Source organism: Rhinolophus hipposideros (genome assembly GCF_964194185.1).
Source record: "Rhinolophus hipposideros genome assembly, chromosome: 24".
Lineage (NCBI taxonomy): Eukaryota > Metazoa > Chordata > Mammalia > Chiroptera > Rhinolophidae > Rhinolophus > Rhinolophus hipposideros.
Window position 1 is genome coordinate 249,819 of NC_138070.1, and position 19,372 is coordinate 269,190.

A 19,372-nucleotide genomic window follows, 5' to 3' on the forward strand; every position below is an offset into this window, starting at 1 on the left:
CTGGGCCCCAGAGAGGTGACATAACCCAGGGCTGATTATGGTGAAATGCCAATACATGCTTAGTTCCAGTGCCTCCAGAGTCCCCCTCCATTTCTGTGTCCAGTGACAGGACTCTAAAGGAAACAAATGGTGTGGTAATTCAAGGGATCGCAAGAGGAATATTTGCCAGCAATCACAGAAAATTGTTTGACGTTTTAAATCTTTGTCAGACCTGTGAATGCAGACACACAGTTTCTACACTTTGGCTGTTGGCTTCTCTCTCATGGACTTGGTCGTGATTCCCATGTTGCTCTGTAGTCTCTGTCCCATCCAGGTTGAGTGGGTTGAGTTACAGAACCATCCTCTGTGGTTGGGTGTCACTCAGATGGGCTTCAGGCCTCCACTGAGATCAATAACGTCGCGTCAGACATCTCTGTACAGATGCCTTTTCCCCTCCTGCATTGTTTGCTAGGAAGAGGCTTTCTGGGTGAAAGGAATGCTGGAATGTTCTGGAACATTGTCTGGCTTCCTTTGCTCTGTGGGCTTCTGGTTCTTGGCATGTCATTCTGCATAGAATTGACCCACCCACGAGAATGAACACAGCGGGAATCACATGCAGTCCTCGTGACTGAGCAGACCTTGCGGGGGGGGGGGGAGGGCAGTGACGGTCAGGCGTGCGCGTGCACAGGTGTGTGAGCACGAGTGACAGCTTGGAGTCTTCTGTCCCTGGTATGAGGCAGCCCTTGGAATTTCACTGCCTCCTTCAGCTCCTCTGCTGGGGAGACATTTGGTGGACAGTCCCTGTGAGCTGGGGAACACTTCTTTAGCTCTCGTGTCATTTGGCCCATCCTTCCTCCAGGCAGCTAACATGCCTGACTCTGAACTGTTCGAGTTGATATCTGAGAACCGTTCCATGTCTCGGAGGCTGGAAGATTACGGGGAGCAGAAGTCGACGTCCATCAGTACAGCCAAGCGCCTGGCCGAGTTCCTGGGTGACCAGATGGTGAAGGACGCAGGGCTAAGCTGCCGGTACATCATCTCCCGGAAGCCCGAGGGGTCTCCCGTCACAGAGAGGTGAGGGCTTCGGGGTTAGGGAGGGGCTCATGGGGCACTTGCATGCTGCTGTTGGCAACCTCTGTCCCTCGTGGGGAGTGAACTTCCCTGAAAGGAGCAGGATGGTCAGGGAAGGTGGACCTCATACCCGGCAGATCAGGTGACAGGAGGCCTTGCTGGGCCCTGGCGGGATCCCTGAGTAAGCGAGCATGGTGGGTCCGACCCCCTGGAGCCACGAAGAGCTTGGGTTCTTGGAGGGTCAGCTACCATGGGCCCCATCGTAAGGTCCAGGCCAGGGTTAGGGCAGGGCTCTGGTCATCACACCCTCCAGGAGACTGCTGCTCTCTGGCTAGAGAGGCGGCAGTGCATGCCTCACGGGTGCGCTACTGGCCGAGGCTCCACACCCTGCCGGCGCTGCCATGCCCAGCCCCCTTAGGACAGAGGGAAGTGCCCCCCTCTCCTGGAACACACACAGGGCAGCAGCAGAGGGACCACCCCATAGTGGCTTCCAGCCCCGACCGCGGAAACTTTCAGGGTCTGTGGCACGGTGCTCCTGTCACCCAGCCCTCTTTGGGCTGCGTGAGCTGTGCAAGAACTGATGAGTGAAACAGGAAAATAGAGTGGACCAGGGCCCTGGTTCTGCTCTTGACCCCTTTCTGCCTGGTGCGGCCTACTGGAGCCTGAGAGGTTGTGCGCAGAGGGGGACCTAGCCGACTGCTCCCTGTAGCTTCATGGTGTCCCCAGATGAGACACCGAAACAACAGGCTCCTAAGTAAAAAAATGGTATTGTTTCAACCCGTTAAGTTGGGGTAGTTTGAAATCAGCAGTAGAGAACCGATAAATGTAGAAACTTCAATAGTCTATGTTCTCACCTATGTTAGAAAGATCTGGAAGAAAAAATGAATTAAATACACCCAATATTTTCTTAAAAAGAAATCCCCAGTCATAACAGAAAATGAAGGAATTTGATATAAGGCTAAAATAGATTATATAGAGAGTAAAATGAAGAATTCCTACATATCAGTAAGAAAATGAAACATCCCAGAGAAAAAGTGGACAACAGATATGAATGGGCGGTTCACACGTGACAGATTGGTGGCCAGTGCTTGCAGACATCAGGAAATGCGGACTTACAAGCACCTGTCGGTTGTAAATAGTGAAACTTATGATATCAGTTGTCCGTGACCACGTAGACCAGTGTCCATGGGACTGTGGGTGCCAGTGGCTTGGGAGAGAAGCCAGCTATGCACAGTGAAATAGAACGTGCCCGATTCACCCCCCGACGAGCACTCCTGGGAGCAGGCCCTGCATAGCCGCAGTGTTTACATTGTGCTAAGTAGCAAAATTTGGGGACATCGTAAGTGTCCTTCAACTAGAAAATGGATAAGTGTATTTTTTATGTAATGAAATGCTACATAGGAGTTGGAGTGGCTGCGTCACAGCCATGTGTTACCACACCGAGTTGACAGACAATGCTGGACAGAAAAGGCGAGTTGTATGTAATACAGAATTGTACACCTGAAATCTATGTAAATTTACTAACAATTGTCACCCCAATAAAATTAATTATAAAGAAAAAAAAAAGAAAAGGCGAGTTGTGGGGTGATAGCACAGGACACCTCTGTATAAAGTTGATGGAAAATCCTATTTGTGTGAAGAGTATAAAAATGTGCGTAGGTGGATAAACACCGAAGTAAGGAGCGTGGGTCCTTGTGTGTGATGCGAGGCAGCAGAGCGGCTTCGTCCTCATGTCCATCTTCTCTCACAGGGCCTGACGGGTGGGTGACAGGACGGGGGGGAATGCACGGGGCTTGCTGTCTTCCTAAGGTTCTTCGCAGTATTTCACAGTAACAAATATTTCCTCCAATGAAAGAAAGGGGTGCTGGCCACTGCCCTGTTGCTTTGGTAGTGACATACAAACTGGCCCGTTCTTTCAGAAAAGGGGTCGGACTCTTCCCATCTGTTACCCAATGAATGGCCTTTTAGAAATGTTTAATTATATGCATGCACATGAATATGTAATTTACGTGACGGCATTTGTGAACGGCTCTGTTTATAGCAGCTAAACAGCACAGACCAGGTGGCCACAGTGGGGGGTTGCTGTAAACCATGGTATTCTAATACACTGAATATTATCAGTTATTAATACTGTAAGCATCAGACATTAGGTGTAGTTTATACAAAACAAACAGTAAGTGAAAACACAGGTTACAGAGTAGGTTCTGAGTCCGTTTCCATGTAAAACACACATACACTTGATGAGCGCTATGGCCAGGTTTGGGGAGATGTCCCCAGCTGACTTCTGTGCCTGTTGCCACCCAGGGCCATCCCACTCGCCATTTTCCAGGCAGAGCCCTCGGTGAGGAGGCACTTTCTCCGGAAATGGCTGAAGAGCTCTTCCCTTCAAGACTTTGATATTCGGACGGTGGGTGCTGGCTTTTGTTCTACTCAGAGGTTTAGAAGGAAACTAGACAGTGTAGTGTCCCCAACTCGGGCTGGCTGTTTCTCTGGACTCGTCACTCTTGACATAGTGGGTAGGACATGGTTACCATTTAGGGCCAAATTGGAAAAGCTAGATGCAGGGGGCCTCCCTGTTGTCTCGGACAGATGGGCTTGGACCCAGTGCAGGGTCGTGGTCCTGCCTCGGCTGCTGGGAAGCATGCTTTAAGCCCTCGGTTTCCGCATCCTCTGTGAAATGGCACTTCCGCCATAGTGCCTAAGGGTAAATCAGGCACAGGAAGTGTTGGGCGCAGGGCTGGCTGCGGCTGTGGCTACGGCTCTCTCATGCGCCCGTCATCCATTCCCTGCATGCAGATTCTGGACTGGGACTACTACATCGAGAGGCTGGGCAGCGCCATCCAGAAGATCATCACGATTCCTGCGGCTCTGCAACAGGTGAGGCCCAGCCGGGGAGGCGGCCGTGTGGCCAGCCCGACTGGCAGACGAGTGATGGTCTCACTTCCGTGTAGGTGAGGAACCCAGTGCCACGCGTCAAACACCCCGAGTGGCTGCACAGAAAGCTGCTGGAGAAGAATGACATCTACAAGCAGAAGAAGATCAGTGAGCTCTTCATCCTTGAGGGCAAGAGACAGGTACTGTGCCTGGCGCAGGACAGCGCGGCTGTGGTTGTGCTCGGGGCCCAGAGGCCCTGTGCTGCTGTTCGTGAGGCCAGTGCTTCCATGCAGGCCTCTAGACTATGTTTTCTGTCTAAAAACATACACCTTGATACTGCCCCTCAGATCCCCCCATGTTCTGTGTGGTAGGATATGGAATCCCAGGTAGGCTGAAGAAGCGTGTGATGTGCAAATATGGGCTGTGCCCACTGACCCAGGGATTTCATGAGTCCTGCACCTTGTGACATCAGTTTTCTCAACTGTAAAATAAAAATCTATTAGAAACACTAAAAAGTACTGAAGACAGTGCAGTGAAAGGCGTAGCAGGGGCTGAGCGGGGCTTTATCTGTTCTTTGCAATATCATATTTCCTATGAAAAGGAGAGCGCCCTGGAGCAAACAGGCAGAAGTGTAATGACTCGCTTCATAATGGCGGCAGTCCTGTGACTTCTGTCTGACCTCTTCACTATTCAAAGTTAAAAATAGATTGAGTGTATTTGTGTACAATGCTTGATCCCATTCAGGTGATGTGTTTACGGGTTTCTAGAAGTAGAATTGGCCGAGAGATCTGCCCTGTAAGTCTCCCCTGGTCATTACAGGTGGGCCCGGCCCAGGCTCCCCAAGGCACCCCGAGCCTTGGAGCATCAGACATGGAGGACTTCGGCCGAGTGAAGCCACCCCACTTGGCAGTTCCCTTGGCGACTAAGAGGAAACGCGTCCTCTGGGAGAGCCAGGAGGAGTCGCAGGACCTGGAGCTGACGGTGCCTTGGCAGGAGGTCCTGGGGCGGCCTCCAGCCCTCGGAACCACCCAGGTAAGGAGCTGCAGGGCATGTGGCATGGTGGGTGCTGGAGCAGGGCCCTGGCCAGGCCCACACTGTGGGGCGCTGTGTCCCCAACACCGCCTGAGTGGTGTGGGAACCCGACATGGGTTTTGAGCTCTGAGGATGTCGGCGAGACATTTGGAAACCATGCGGCTTCATGGACATGGAAGCACAGCCCTGTTTTACCGTGTGCTCCTTGGTTGTGTTTACCGTATTTGCATCCCCTTGACCTGTGTCACCATCTGTCCCAGGAAGAGTGGCTGGTCTGGCTGCGATTCCACAAGAAGAAGTGGCAGCTACAGGCCCGACAGCGCCTCGCTCGCAGGAAGAGGCGGTGTCTAGAGGGAGCGGAGGGTGCACCGCAGCCTGGGGCCATCCGAGATGGACCCTCCGCAGGGCTGGGGGGCTTCCTGCGAAGAACCGCCCGCAGCATTCTGGACCTTCCGTGGCAGATTGTGCAGGTGTGGACAGGGGCCCCTAGGGGGCACAGGACGCCCCCAGGGCAGCAGGGACAGTGGGAAGGGGTATCTGGCCAGATGAGGGTCTTGGGGACTGTCCTGTGGTCTAGGACAGAGGAGAAGGGGCAGGCCTGACTCTCATGCTTCTGACGCGGGCTGGTGCTGGAGGTCCCCCGGGAGGTGGCCTGTCCACGGGTGTGGAGCGCTTCCTGTGACAAGCTGAGACACGCACGCACTGCTGTACAATCTGTCCTCAGATCAGTGAGACCACCCAGGCCGGCGTGTTCAGGCTGTGGGCTGTCATCGGCAGCGACTTGCATTGCATCAAGCTGCACGTCCTCCGTGTGTTCTACGTGAACCAGCGGGTGCCCAAAGCAGAGGAGGGGCCTTCGTCTCGCAAGGTAGGGAGGCAGCTGGCGACGCTGGTCACTGCGGCCAGCAACCTGCTCGGCCACTGAGGTCGTGTGCACAGCGGTGGAGGCGCCTAACAAGTGGGCTCTGCAGGCACGAGACCTGGGAGCTGCCTGCAGCCCCCTGTCCACAGACTCCTGGGGGCCAAGTCTCGTTTGCCATGTCGTTCACCCACCGTGCAGGCCGCTCATTCCAGGTGCAGCTCAGTGGCTGCGACTGTGTTCAGGGTCGTCCTGCCATCACCACGGCCGGTCTTAGAATATTTTCGTTGCCCCCAAAAGAAACCCCGGGGCTCTTAGTGGCCTCTCCTGCCCAGCCCTCGGTAACCACCAGACCATGTTCCGCCTTTAAATGAGCCAGTGTGACATTTCCTGTAAATGGGGTCCCATGATGGGTGGTCCTCTGCCTTCTTCCCTTTGGCTGTGTCCTTGACCTGTCCTAGAAGTTCACACCTGGTGTCTCCATAGGAACGCGGTCACTGCACCTGTCCATGCACCTCTCGCTCGGGTGCTCAGAACAGCAGAACAAGCTGTGTGTTTGCAGCTGGGGACTGGAGCGAGTGAGGAGGTTTCTGTAGGCGAGACTCCCACCCAGAGACTCAGCAGGATGGGATCTCGAAAGAGACTGGGAAGGTGTAGGACAGCAGAGAGCAGGTGGCTGGGGCCCTGGAGTTTGCTTGGACGTGCTGAGGGGTCACTGGGAGAATGCCGTTCCCTTTGGCTGCCTCTCCTGCTTCCTCATCACCAGGGCTCTGCCTCCCCCAGGGGCTCCTCTCCCTGTCCTCTGACAAGAACACCCTCAGCTGAAACCCAGGAGACAACAGAGCAAACGGAACCCCTGCCCCCCCCCCCGCACCCCCCAGCTGGAGAGCGTGTCTGCTTGCCAAAGGCCTCAGGCTGCTTACCAAAGTCAGGCTGCTTACCAAACAGCTTGTAGTTTCACTCACTGGGAGAGTAAAACGGTGTGCCCCATGGGTGTGGGCACCAGAAATCCTAGGACAGCTTCAGTGATGCACATACGTGTGAATGTGCATGTGTGTACGCCTGTGCAGAAGGTGTGTGTGCCATCACCGCGGTGCAGGTGACGAGGCCCCTGCTGTACCCTCCCCAGGTGAATCGAATCCTTCCTCGCTCCCACGCGGTGTATAACCTGTACAAGTACTCGGTACCAGAGGACATGTACCAGGGACACATCAATGAGATCAGCACTGAGCTGTCGGCCCCCGACATCGAGGGCGTGTATGAGACTCAGGTAATGGCCTGCCCACGCGGGTACGGCGGGCTGGCAGCAGCTGCTGTGGACGCCACCCCAGGGACACGAGTTCAGCAGCGTGTCTGCCAGAGCCAGCCTGAGCATGGCGGGCTGTGCCCAGGCAGTAGCCCCCGTCAGCCCTGGGCCGCCTGTCTGCCCCTGCAGGTCCCGCTGCTGTTCCGGGCCCTGGTGCAGCTGGGCTGTGTGTGTGTGGTCAGCAAGCAGCTGCGCAGGCCCCTGTCAGGCTGGGAGACGGACGCCTTCGCTCTCGAGCATCTGGAGATGCGCTCGCTGGCCCAGTTCAGCTACCTGGAGCCAGGTACGGCACGTGCCAGCTGCCCTCTCTCTGCCCCGCCTCCTGTGCCGTGGCTGACCTGCGTGTCCTCCTGCAGGGAGCATCCGCCACATCTACCTGTATCATCGCACACAAGGCCACAAGGCGCTGTTCGGCGTCTTCGTGCCCTCGCAGCGCAGGGCATCCGTGTTTGTGTTGGACACCGTGAGTCCCTGGGCAGGGCTGTGGGAGGGACAGGTCGCTGGGCAGGAAGACGCCAGCCCCTGGCCTCGTTTCCAAAAGCCTTTGCCCAGGAGTGCTTGCGGCGCTAGTGCCCAAGGTGGGGCAGAAGGCCCGCCTGCTGCCCCGCTCCCGCCGCAGAGGGCTGACGCTGCCCTCGCTTAGGTGCGAAGCAACCAGATGCCCAACCTGAGCGCCCTCTACACAGCCGAGCACGGCCTCCTGCTGGACAAAGTGGGCCCCGAGCTCCTGCCTCCCCCAAAACACACCTTTGAGGTTCGGGCTGAGACAGACTTGAAGACCCTCTGCAGGGCCATCCAGCGCCTCCTGCTGGTCTACAAGGTGAGTGTGGGGGTGGCCCTCCCTGAGCCGCCCCCAGGCCAGCCTCCAGCTTGGCCCCCAGCTACTCACTGTCGCGCCCAACCCAGGAGGAGCGCAGAGGGCCCACCCTCATCGCCGTGCAGTCCAGCTGGGAGCTGAGGAGGCTCTCCAGCGAGGTCCCTGTCCTGGAGGAGTTCCCGCTGGTGCCCATCCGCGTGGCCGACCACATCAGCTACAGCGTCCTGGACTGGCAGCGCCACGGAGCCCGCCACATGCTCCGTCACTACCTCAACCTGGACACCTGCCTGTCGCAGGCCTTCGAGATGAGCCGGTGAGTGCAGCACGGGGCTGGCCACCTAGCTTGTTGCCCCTGGCGGCAGGCTGGTCTTCCCAGTCTCCACTCCTCCTGGGCCAGCCTGGGACTCACCCTGCCCCGGATCCTATGCAGGTACTTCCACGTCCCCGTTGGGAACCTGCCCGAGGACATCTCCACCTTCGGCTCCGACCTCTTCTTTGCCCGCCACCTGCAGTGCCACAACCACCTGCTCTGGCTGTCCCCTACGCCCCGCCCCGACCTGGGCGGGAAGGAGGCAGACGACAACCGCCTTGTCATGGAGTTCGATGACCAAGCCACTGTGGAGATCAACAGTCCAGGCTGTCACTCAACGGGTGGGTGGGCGAGGGCCCCAGGCACCTCACTGCTGCTTTCTGCCGTTGGTCGCCCAGCACATGACCCTCAGGGCTCGGGCGGGCTCTGCCAACAGTTACGTGCTTGTTGGCCCCCTCTGCCGCCCCGGGCAGTGGTCATTTCTCTGAGTGCTTGCTGGGTGGGCTCTGGCTCTCAACCAGGGTTCAGTCAGTGCGTGAGAAGTGCCGTCTTTGTGGGCAGTGTGCGTGGAGTTGGACATTCAGAACCTGGCCGTCAACACCATCCTGCAGTCTCACCACATCAATGACATGGAGGGGGCCGACAGCATGGGCATCAGCTTCGACGTGACCCAGCAGGCGTCCCTGGAGGACATGATCACCGGCAATCAGGCGGCCAGTGCCCCGGCCAGCTACGACGAGACGGCCCTCTGCTCCAGCACCTTCAGGTGTCTGGCTGTTTCCCCAGGACAGCGGCCTCCAGTGGTCCTTGTGCCCGCCCCCACAAAGGCATTACTGGGTTTGGGATCTAGAAGGAGCATAGACAGGCTTTTACCCTCCCCTCTGTGCATGTATTACTGGGCTTCCCTGCACCAGTCAGTAGTCAGAAAGCTACTTGGGTACAGTAATACCCCGGGGCTGTGTCCTGGCTCCTTCCTGTACCAGCAGCATGGGCTTAGGGACCCTCCGGTTAGCTGGGAGTGTGGGTGTCCATCGCGCACCTGCTGTGGGCAGACAGCATAATAGCAACGTGGGTTCAGCCGGGCACATGTGGTGTGACCTCCAGGGTTTAGGTGGCAGGGAGCACACACGCTCTTAGCCCCACGAGGTGAGGGGCTGTCACCCACTGTCACGGCACTTACACATTTACTGATGAAGCTGAGGCAGAGGCTGATGTCATGCTTGTGGTCACACTGCCACGAGGTGGTCTTGTGACTCCAGAACCATGACTTCCACCATCAGTCCTGTTGCCTTCTCACGAAAGGCGAACATGACTTGGGAAATGGCAAGGAAGGGACTTGTAGAGAGAAAGGCTCGGGCCCACGTGTGCACACTGTGGCCATGGGCTGTCTGCAGAGACGTGGGCAGTCCTGAAAGGTGGGGTCAGGCCGCAGGTGGAAGAATCGTCACTGAGGGCTTCCTGGTGCTGTGTGTGGGGTCATCGGGGTGGCTTAGCAGGGGCACTCGTGAGGTAAGCGGTGGGGGTTGGGGCTGCACGAGGCAGGAGGCCCTGCAGGTCCCTGGTGCTCCCAGCAGGCAGCGTGCCCATGGCACACCCGTGTCTCCTTATCGTGGCACTGAGCACGTGGGGCGGGTGTGAGAAGCTGTGTGGAAAGAAGTGGTGAGGCCTGACCTAGTTTGAGGGGTGCAGCTAAGCTGCTGGGAGCCACGTGTGGAGGGGTCAGAGGCCACAGTGGGGTCACACTGTGCCTTCACAGGATCCTGAAGAGCATGGTGGTGGGCTGGGTGAAGGAGATCACGCAGTACGGCAACATCTACGCCGACAACCAGGTCGTGCACTTCTACCGCTGGCTGCGCTCGCCCTCCTCCCTGCTGTACGACCCCGCCCTGCACCGCACCCTGCACGGCTGGATGAAGAAACTCTTCCTGCAGTGAGTGGCCCACGGATTTCGCTGGGTCTGCAGGGCCCTGGTCCCCAAGCAGCACCTGTGCACGGCCCACAGTGCAAGGTTCCCAGAAAGGCTCCGCTGCCAGCACGGCCGCCTCGTGGCCCCAGGTGTGCCGAGCGAGGGCATTTGTGCCGCTCTTCTGCACGAGTTGGCGTGCACCGCTCTGCATCTCACCTGTTTGTAGTACAGCTTGGCGATCCGCGAGGGGTGGGCCACGCAGATGGATGTGCAGGCAGTTTCCAGAACATACCATTCTGAACAACCGACTAAGGAAGGGCCTTGTGTGTGAGGTCATGGGAGTGTTACCTGCTGAATGGTCCCTGGGAAGGGCCACTGTTGCAGGTCTGACAGATGTGATGAGCAAGTAGATAAATGCTCATTTGGGTGGAATTGCAAAGAGCCCCCTGTGGAGGTCATGCAGAGGTCTCACTGCCGGCAGTGATGGGACGTACGTGTCCCCAGTCCAGGGCGACCAGCTGTCTCACTGCACTAGTAATGTGCAATCCTTGGTAGGAGCAACGCTGGGCTTTCTCTTTATATCCTTTGCCCATTTTCCTCTAGTTTTGTTTTTTCTCATTGGTTTGTATGAATTCTTTCTATATAAAAATTAGCCATTTTCTGTGGTATGAGTTGTACGTTTTTTGCCCCTGTCTTTGATTATCTTTGGCTTTTTGGGTGGGTTTTTGCCACGTAGACATCTGCATGCTCCATTGCTTCCGGTTCTAAGCTCACTTAGAATGGCTTTTCAGGACCGTCAGCTCTTTCCTCGCTGTGCCTTCTGGGATGCTCGGCAGCATCCTGACCGTTGGTTCTGTGCTTGGTCCACAGGCTTATTGCCGAGTTCAAGCGCCTGGGGTCATCGGTCGTCTATGCCAACTTCAACCGCATCGTCCTGTGCACGAGGAAGCGGCGGGTGGAGGACGCGTTGGCCTATGTGGAGTACATCACCAGCAGGTGCCGCGCCGCCCCTCTTCTCCGGCCAACCTCCTGTAGCATGTCTGTGGCGGGGGCTGTTGGTAGTCGGTCCCTTCTGCCTTTGAGACTGAACACATGGGACACAGTTCCAGTAACTGCTTTACATCCTCTGCTCTTTCTAACATTAGTGCCAGCTCGGGTTTGTTTGCAGCTAGTAGGTCTTCTCCTTTCTCTGCTTCTTGCAAACCTGGTGACACTGGATTGGATGCCGGACACTATGAAGCTTGCTTTGTCTGTTGAGTGCTTTTGCATTCCTATAAATATTCTGGGGCTTTCTGTTCTGTTACTTGGAAACAGTCTGATCCTTTCGGGTGTTTTCGAGATTTGTAAGCAAGTCCAGAAGAGCGTTTGTCCAGAGCCTACAGCCCCGCTGCCTCGTGAGCTGAGCTGCCCGGCTGTGGGAGCAAGCAGGCCGGTGCTCCTTTCCCCGGGCCACCCACATGTGACCGAGTTGGAGGACAGGCCTTGGAAGGGCTCGGTTCTCTCTGTGGCTCTCACCTCTCCCTCCCTCCATGCCAGTCCCGCTTCTCCCGCCTGGCTAGAGATGGACGTCTCCTTAGTATTGCTTATCCTGTTCCCTAGGAAGTTTGAGGGTTTTAAATAAGTGCAGGGTAAGCAGATAGGTGTAAAAATAAAAGAGGGAAAGTGGAGAAAAGGGAGGAAGCTGGTTTCATTTAAGCAGTTTCTGTCTGGCTTATTTTTAGCATCCATTCTAAAGAGATCTTCCATTCTTTGACGATTTCTTTCTCGCGATGCTGGGAGTTCCTTCTCTGGATGGATCCGTCTAACTATGGTGGAATCAAAGGGAATGTGCCATCTGGCATCCACTGTGGACAGGTGAGGTGACCGGTGCTGGAGAGCTGGCGTCGGGGCTGGAACGACTTGGGGTCCACATCCGTCCACCCAGCACACACTGTAGTCACAGGCCAGGTGCCAGGAGCAGCTGCAGCCCTGGTCATACAGCAGCAAACGTGACAGGTCCTGCCACCACGGCATCCATGAGCCAGGACCGTGAACAAGCAGACAAGTACATGTAGGGTCAGGGTCAGCAGGGGTGAGGATCAGAGTCAACATGGGTGGAGGGCAGGGGTAAAAGAGGTGGGAGGCCCAGGAGGCCTCTAAGGGGGTGATGGGAAAGCAGAGATTGAAGGAGCGAGTGAGCAGCCTGTGCCACGCCCCTGGGACCCAAGGCCATGGCAGAGACTTGGCTCTGAGGGGCAGGGCGGGCCTGACTTTCTCTCGGGCCCTGTATGGACAGCACAGGTCGGAGCCCAGGCCGGAGCGGGGCAGGGCGGCATCAGGAGAAGGACTGTGGGTATTGTATTGAGGTGGTGAGGACAGGCCGTTGGGGTGGTTGTCGGCGACACAGGTGGGGGCGGTGTGTGCCGTGCCCGTGTGTGATGAGGTGTCTGTTATGAGATGGACGGGAAAGAGAGAGTGTGGGGTGAGGAGTGCCGTGCTTGGTCGGGACGAAGGGCGTATCCACGCCTGACGCTTGTAGCCCGTCAGGTGGTGGCAGAGTGTGTGGGTTGCAAGGACTGAGCCCCCCGGGACAAATCCCCCTAGAGGAAGCTGGGGGTGGGGCCTCGGGGTCAAAAGGAGAGCGTCCGGGGCCAGACCCAGGCTGTTGCTTTGGATGCTGGGGCGGAAGCAATGCAGGTGGTGTAGACGGACCGAGGGAAGGCAGTGGTGGCTGCTGCTCCAAGGACAGTGGGCGGCAGAGTTCACATGTTGAAATGAAAGATGTCGCATAGGGGACCTGGTCAGGCAGGGCATCGCAGTAATAAAGCGAGACTGACAGAGGCCTGGAACTCAGGCCAGGGGATAGGTGACCCAGAAGCACTCCTGGGTCTTCCCTTCCTGGGAGGTGGGAGCTAAGTGATTGCAAAGTGAATCCCCTGAAAGAGCATAGTGAGTCTAACCGGCTATGGAGTGAGACTGCTGTGCCCAGGTACGTCACACAGAGACTCTGGGGACTCGGGACAGAGCGGTGAGATGGGTGGGCTGATGCGGAACGACTCACTCAGGTGTGCTTCCCACCGCTACGGTGAAGACACACCTGGGACTATCTGTTACAGCGGGACTCTCCAAAGGAGGACAGCACGCAGGGGGCCGAGGACGAGGACGAGGGTGAGGAGGAGGAAGAGGGGGGCGGTGGTCAGGAGCCGGACGTGGAGGACTTGCTGGAGAACAACTGGAACCTCGTGCAGTTCCTGCCACAGGCAGCCTCCTGCCAGACCTACTTCCTCATGGTCGTGTCAGGTGCGTGGCCACCGGCCTGGGCTCTGGATCGTGGAGCCACTGTGCCCGCAGTGCGTGGCGCACAGTTAGGAGGTCAGACTTGGTGAGGCGCCCTGGCCCATACCCCGTGGGTGCTGGTGAGGGGGCTGCCCTGGGGGGAGTGCCACCCAAGGGTTTGTGTGTGTCACATACGGTGAGGTGAGGTAACTAGAGATAAGTCGGCTAGAAGACACCGCTCCCGGAATCAGCTGCCCCCGGGCTGGTCTTTCAGGCTGAACTGCTGGCGTCACAAAGGCCTGAGTTTGATTTGGGTCTGAAGGTCTGGGGTTTACAAACCAAGTTGTGGGGTTGCCGAGCAGATGCAGCCTGTGTGTTAAAGCCTGCCGGGGTTCAGAGCCTGTCCCGAGGGCAGAGCAGTTAGCAGTGTGCTGTCAGCCGACGCTCAGCAAGGGGACATCCACATGGAAGCAGGGTGCTTTCCTTCATGACTATTTTTTGTCTACTTGTCCCATGTCCAACTCTCTCAAGTTCTCTTGAAACGTGTAGCCTGGGGGTCAGGCGTGTTGACCCCAGGGCTTGGGCTTTGTTTCTGTCGCTGTGGCGCGTGTGTCGGCTAGCTCTACTCGCTCCCACTCCTGTTGTGGACTCTGGCTCATCGAATGCAGCAGAGGCAGCGCTGGCTCACGGGGCCTTTGGGCCCGGGCTGGCCACGCCTCCCTGCTCGGGTGTGGGCGCCACTCACACGCGGCCTGTGCCTGTGCTGTCCCCTGCAGCATACATCGTGGCCGTGCACCACAGCGTGCAGGAGGAGCTGAGACGCAGCGCCCCGGGTAGCACCCCCGTGAAGAGACGGGGGGCCAGCCAGCCATCACAGGAGGCCCAGGGCGCAGCTGCAGCCCTTCCCGGTGAGAGCACCTTGCGGCACGAGGCCACCTTGTGTGCCTGTAACGAACTCCTCTGCGCTGCTCAGTGTCCTCACCGCTGTGCGAAGGGGGGCAGACACCACCTCCTTGTCTCCCCAGGGGTGATCACCTTCTCTCAGGACTACGTGGCAAACGAGCTCACTCAGACCTTCTTCACCATCACGCAGAAGATTCAGAAGAAAGTCACAGGGTCCAGGAACGTGGCTGAGCTCTCAGAGATGTTTCCTGTCCTGCCCGGCTCTCACTTGCTGCTCAATAACCCTGCACTGGAGTTCATCAAGTGTGTGTGCAAGGTGAGCGCCAACCCTCACCTGTGCGGTGAGTCTGTGCGCACGTGCAGGTAACACCCACTCTCACCTATGCAGTGAAGCTCTGCACACGTGCAGGTGATGCCCACTCTCACCTGTGTGGCGAGGCGGTGCAGGGAGCAGGAGGAAGTCACTCGTTTATTTCACACTCACTGCGCCCTGCTCTGTGCTGCCACTGTGTGAGGTGTTTGAGGCTCAGCAGTAGACCAGACAGGAAAGACACCCTGTGTTCAGGGAGTACAGGTGCTGTGAGGTGGGCTTGAGGTGTCAGGAAAGGCCTCTGATGGGGCCTGGGGCCGAGGCCACAGTGACCAGAAGGGTGTCTGGGCAGGGGGTGCAGAGCCCCGGGGCGGGTTGATGTGGAGTGCTACTATAATGGCAGGTGCTCAGGGGTAGTGTGGACGGGGCAGGGACCGGACGGGGCTCCCGAAAGGTCCAGGCTCCCGTGGGACCTGAGAGGAGAGCTTGGATGCCAGCGATGCCTTTCTGGGAAGGCAGCCGCAGAGCCGGGGTCGTATTACCAGATAAGGACGAGCAGGCGCCCGCGCCTACAGGACCCTTCGCTATCCATTAGGTTGCCGCCCAGCAGGCTACACTTGACAGGGACAGCCACTCCAAGGCCAGGTGACGTCTGACTGGGGTGGGGAAATGGTTTCAGGACCAGCTCAGGTCCTCAGTGGACTTCGGCATTTTTTCACTTTATTTGTGTTAAGGTAGAGTTTACGTACAGTAAAAGTCACGGCTTTTAGCGTGTGTCCTGTGAGTTTGGCAAAGGCCAGGACCACATGGCCCGCCGGTCAGGATGCAGCACGTCCCACACCCGCGGTGCCCCACCCGCACGCGCTGGCCTGTTGCCCTGTTTGCGGTGCAGTTGGTTTTTCACAGCCATGAGGCAGTGCCACCAATGGCAAGGTGCCGAGCAGTCACCCGAGGGCAGGGCTGTGTGCCTCGTGGGCAGCTCCTTACCAGCTGTCCCTGTGACGCTGCTAACGGGACGAGGACAGACTGGTGCAGTCCAGAGAGCAGGGAGGCCCCGGGAGCTGTCCCTGCCACGTCCCCGTCCTCCGCAGGTCCTGTCCCTGGACACAAACATCACAAACCAGGTGAACAAGCTGAACCGGGACCTGCTCCGCCTGGTGGATGTCGGCGAGTTCTCGGCAGAGGCCCAGTTCCGAGACCCCTGCCGCTCCTACGTGCTCCCCGAGGTCATCTGCCACAGCTGTCACTTCTGCCGGGACCTGGACCTGTGCAAAGACCCCTTTGTCTCCCAGGTGGGCCACCTCCCACGGCCCTCGCGGGTAGGGTCCCAGCGTCCAGACTTCAGGCCACCAGGGAGGTCCTGCTGCACCCACTCGCCAGGGACCCAGCTCCCTTTTCTGGGTTCTACCTGCCAGGCCCCTGCTAGCTTGGATGGGAAGGGAAAACAGGCCCCCTTTCTTAAGCCACTCGACCGCCACATGTAGAACATTGTCCCAGTAATATGGGAGTGACATTTTCGGTGACTGAGCATGCCTGGAGCTGTGAGCGAGCCGTGGCAGGCAGTGACCCGTGTCCCCACTGCCTTTTCAATGCTGAGCCTTCTCAGCCAGTGCACAGGCATTGCCGAGGACGGCCGGGCAGAGGGTGACCCACTTCCTCCCCTGCCCAGGATGGGGCCATGCCTCCCCGGTGGCTGTGCTCCAACTGTCAGGTCGCCTACGACTCGTCCGTCATTGAGATGGCGCTGGTGGCGGTCCTGCAGAAGAAGCTGATGGCCTTCACGCTGCAGGACCTGGTGAGCGAGCAGCGGGCCTCTCAATGCACAGTCGCACCCTGGGGAGCTCCAGTCATAACCCAGTCCTCCCCAGGGCCGCCTCCTTCTCAGGCCTCATCCACAGGCCCCCTGGGCTCAGCATCTCGGCACCTACAGTGGCCGAGAGCTGGCTTCATGGACCCTTCGTTCTCATGGCGGGACATAGACACATAGACAGTAAACAAGATAGGTGTGTGGCGATGAGTATGAAAGGGAACCAATGGGAAGTGTGTGTGTGAGAGAGAGAGAGACGGAGGTATCCAGCATTGGGTGCAGGGGACCCCTCAGCAGAGACCCGAGGGAGGCATGGGGTCCAGGCAAAACAGCCGGCGCTGGTGGGACACACAGGGAGCCGAGGACCTGGCTGTCCACAGTGAGGACACGTGGGACAAAGCCGCTGTGAAGGCCATGGGGGTGGGGCTCCTGACTGCTGTTCCTCGTTTCAGGTCTGCCTGAAGTGCGGGGGTGTGAAGGAGACCCACATGCCCATGTACTGCAGCTGTGCCGGGGGCTTCGGCCTGACCATCCACACCAAGGTAGGGCCCCGCCCACAACTGCTGCTCTGCCAAACGCCCGGCCTCGGCCACGTCCCTGCGCCTCCTCTGGGACTGGGTCTCACGGTGACTGGTCTCCTGCAGGTCTTCATGGAGCAGATCAGAATTTTCCGGAACATTGCCCAGCACTATGGCATGTCGTACCTCATGGAGACCCTGGAGTGGCTGCTGGAGAAGAACCCCCACCTGGGCCATTAGTAAGCCAGGCGCTGTCCCCACCCTCTGCCCCAGCTCCCCAAACTTGCAGCCATGTCCAGGACGGGGCCTCAAGGAGAATGACCTCGGAGTTTTCGGGGAGCAGGTCACGGCCTACCCCAGGCAGAGCAGGAAGTGGGCCCACCTGCAGGCTCCCGGGCCCAGCGCTGGTCAGGGCAGCTGTGGGCCCAACAGTGGCCCCGAGAGTCCATTTCTTGCTGAATAAATTGAGTATGGCCCTGCTGCTGCCCTGCCCTCTGCGCCCAGCTGCCCTGGGGGTCTTCTGTTTGAGCCGAGACCCTGAGGGTGGCTGGAGGCCAGGCCCAGGATGCGGTGGTGCCTGAGTGGGAGTCTGCATTCCCGGCATCCAGTCACTTATTGGTGGAAGTGCCGTCCCCAAATTCAGCCGGCGTGTGGGCCAGTCCTGGAGCAAACAGACCTGACCCGCAGGGACCTGGGCCTCTGGACACTCCGCAGGGGCTCAGGGGTGTCCCCATCAGGCCGGATGGAGGGCACAGGAGGGTGTCAGGGCAGGACTGCTCATATGGGAAGGGCCCTGAGGGCCATTTGTCACGGACTTGGCCAGCGCATGTTAGTTAGCGCCGGGATTTTAGGGAAGATTTGGGGTCTTCAGTGGAGGTAGGGAAGAAGAGGGGGCACCGTTCTGTTCTTGCTGCTCAGCCTTGGGTGGGTCCAAAGTGTCTGACCCTGCAGGGACTGCCCTCCTGATGGTCAGTGGCCCAACAGGGCACCCAAGCTCAGGGTTTCCTGTACTGGGTGTAGAGAGCCAATGGGGCATGGCCCCTTTGAAGTGGGACCCACCGCTTATCAGCCTGGTCCACAGAGCTGGAGCCCAGGCTGGGGGTCAGCTTCCCAGTGCCCTGGAAGCCTTTGCTGAGCACCAGCTCTGTTCTCCGTTCTGTCACGAGCCCCAAAACGGAAAACCAACTCTGCGCCTCATTTTTAATGAAATGCGAGTGGAAGCAGCCAAAGAAAAACCAAGTTGGTGAGGTGGCCACCAAACTCAGCCCGGGGCCATGGGGGCCTGGCTAAAGTGCATCTTGTGAGCTCATTGCTCTGTCACTCAGTGACATTTTGAATTCTCATCTGCATGTTACATTTCTTAAAATGTTCCTCTGTGTGTGTGTATGTGTGTGTGCTGGCGCCTTGTCTCTGGAAGGAAGAAGACAGTAGCTAACGCCTGTTTGGCGTGTTGGTCCCCGGGTACTGCCCGCCTGGCTGGGACAGGCCAAATGGCCGCAGGAAACCTGACGCTGGCTGGAAGGTGGCTGGAGCCCAAGTCAGCCCCAGATGGAGATCAGATCAAATTAGGGCCGGGTGGAGGAGAGGGGGGGAGCTAGCGAGCCTTCCTGGAAACCATGCTGGGGGCATCACGTCACAGAGTGGGGAGGAGGGGGGCCTGCACTCTTCCCTGCAGCAGGACCTGGGGCGCTGGGCACCCCACCCTCTCCATGGCTCCCAGGGGTTACCTGGAGGCCAGCTGGGGTGGGCATTTGGGGTATGAGGCCTGGGTCACTCATGCTTAGGAAACCTGAGCCCTGGCCGGGGTTCTTGAGCTGCAGCCCAGCCCCAACTGGAAAAGCCAGTTTCTCCAACACTAGAACTGGACATCTGTGAGCCACTCCGGCTGTCACAGGCACTTGGGTGACCTGTGCAGCCAATGTAACAGGATGGGAGGGTCTTTGGGGGTGGCTGTGTGGGGGCTTTGGAGTGTTGGCTGCAGCAAGGTGGGCCAGGCCAGTTGTCAGGTGTGGGCAGGTGGGAGGGCCAGCTCTGGTCGAAATTATTCAAATTTGGGTCTGAACATTCCCTCCCCTTAAGCCTAGAACTGATGAGATCACAGGTGAGATGACCTGTGTAAGGTCCTTGGCATGGCCCCTCGCCATCACTACTGCCACACAAAGCACTGTCCAGTCAAGTGGTGGTGTCCCCCAGAGCAGGTCTGGCCAGGCAGGCAGCCGGTGTGATGGCCACTGTAGTATCCACCGCTGTGGTACCCACAGAGCTGACAGCTGGTGCCTGCAGCCTCGCCCTGCCCCACCCACCAAATTCCTGCCCTGCCATGTCCCTCACAACCGGGAAGAGTATTTAGTTTAAGAGACAGTGCAACCTAAGATTCATTTCCTTTGGGTACAACTCTCATCACCTCCCTCCTGGCTTCTGCCCT

At 58.1% G+C, this 19,372-nt stretch overlaps 1 protein-coding gene across 1 annotated transcript in view; it reads left to right on the forward strand.

The window, feature by feature from the left end:
* POLE (DNA polymerase epsilon, catalytic subunit) overlaps window positions 1-18,331 on the forward strand; it is a 36,031-nt gene extending 17,700 nt beyond the window's left edge. Inside the window, exons 25-48 of the mRNA XM_081037190.1 lie at window positions 839-1,053; window positions 3,355-3,457; window positions 3,847-3,927; window positions 4,002-4,124; window positions 4,744-4,956; window positions 5,217-5,426; window positions 5,681-5,824; window positions 6,945-7,085; window positions 7,251-7,404; window positions 7,478-7,584; window positions 7,765-7,941; window positions 8,028-8,251; window positions 8,369-8,589; window positions 8,810-9,014; window positions 10,005-10,178; window positions 11,025-11,150; window positions 11,876-12,008; window positions 13,250-13,433; window positions 14,186-14,317; window positions 14,435-14,628; window positions 15,714-15,914; window positions 16,292-16,417; window positions 16,882-16,971; window positions 17,074-18,331. Coding sequence (XP_080893316.1) covers window positions 839-1,053; window positions 3,355-3,457; window positions 3,847-3,927; window positions 4,002-4,124; window positions 4,744-4,956; window positions 5,217-5,426; window positions 5,681-5,824; window positions 6,945-7,085; window positions 7,251-7,404; window positions 7,478-7,584; window positions 7,765-7,941; window positions 8,028-8,251; window positions 8,369-8,589; window positions 8,810-9,014; window positions 10,005-10,178; window positions 11,025-11,150; window positions 11,876-12,008; window positions 13,250-13,433; window positions 14,186-14,317; window positions 14,435-14,628; window positions 15,714-15,914; window positions 16,292-16,417; window positions 16,882-16,971; window positions 17,074-17,187 — 3,792 coding nt within the window. The 3' untranslated portion in view covers window positions 17,188-18,331. The remainder of the gene's footprint in view (window positions 1-838; window positions 1,054-3,354; window positions 3,458-3,846; window positions 3,928-4,001; window positions 4,125-4,743; window positions 4,957-5,216; window positions 5,427-5,680; window positions 5,825-6,944; window positions 7,086-7,250; window positions 7,405-7,477; window positions 7,585-7,764; window positions 7,942-8,027; window positions 8,252-8,368; window positions 8,590-8,809; window positions 9,015-10,004; window positions 10,179-11,024; window positions 11,151-11,875; window positions 12,009-13,249; window positions 13,434-14,185; window positions 14,318-14,434; window positions 14,629-15,713; window positions 15,915-16,291; window positions 16,418-16,881; window positions 16,972-17,073) is intronic.
* The last annotated feature ends 1,041 nt before the right edge of the window (window positions 18,332-19,372 follow it).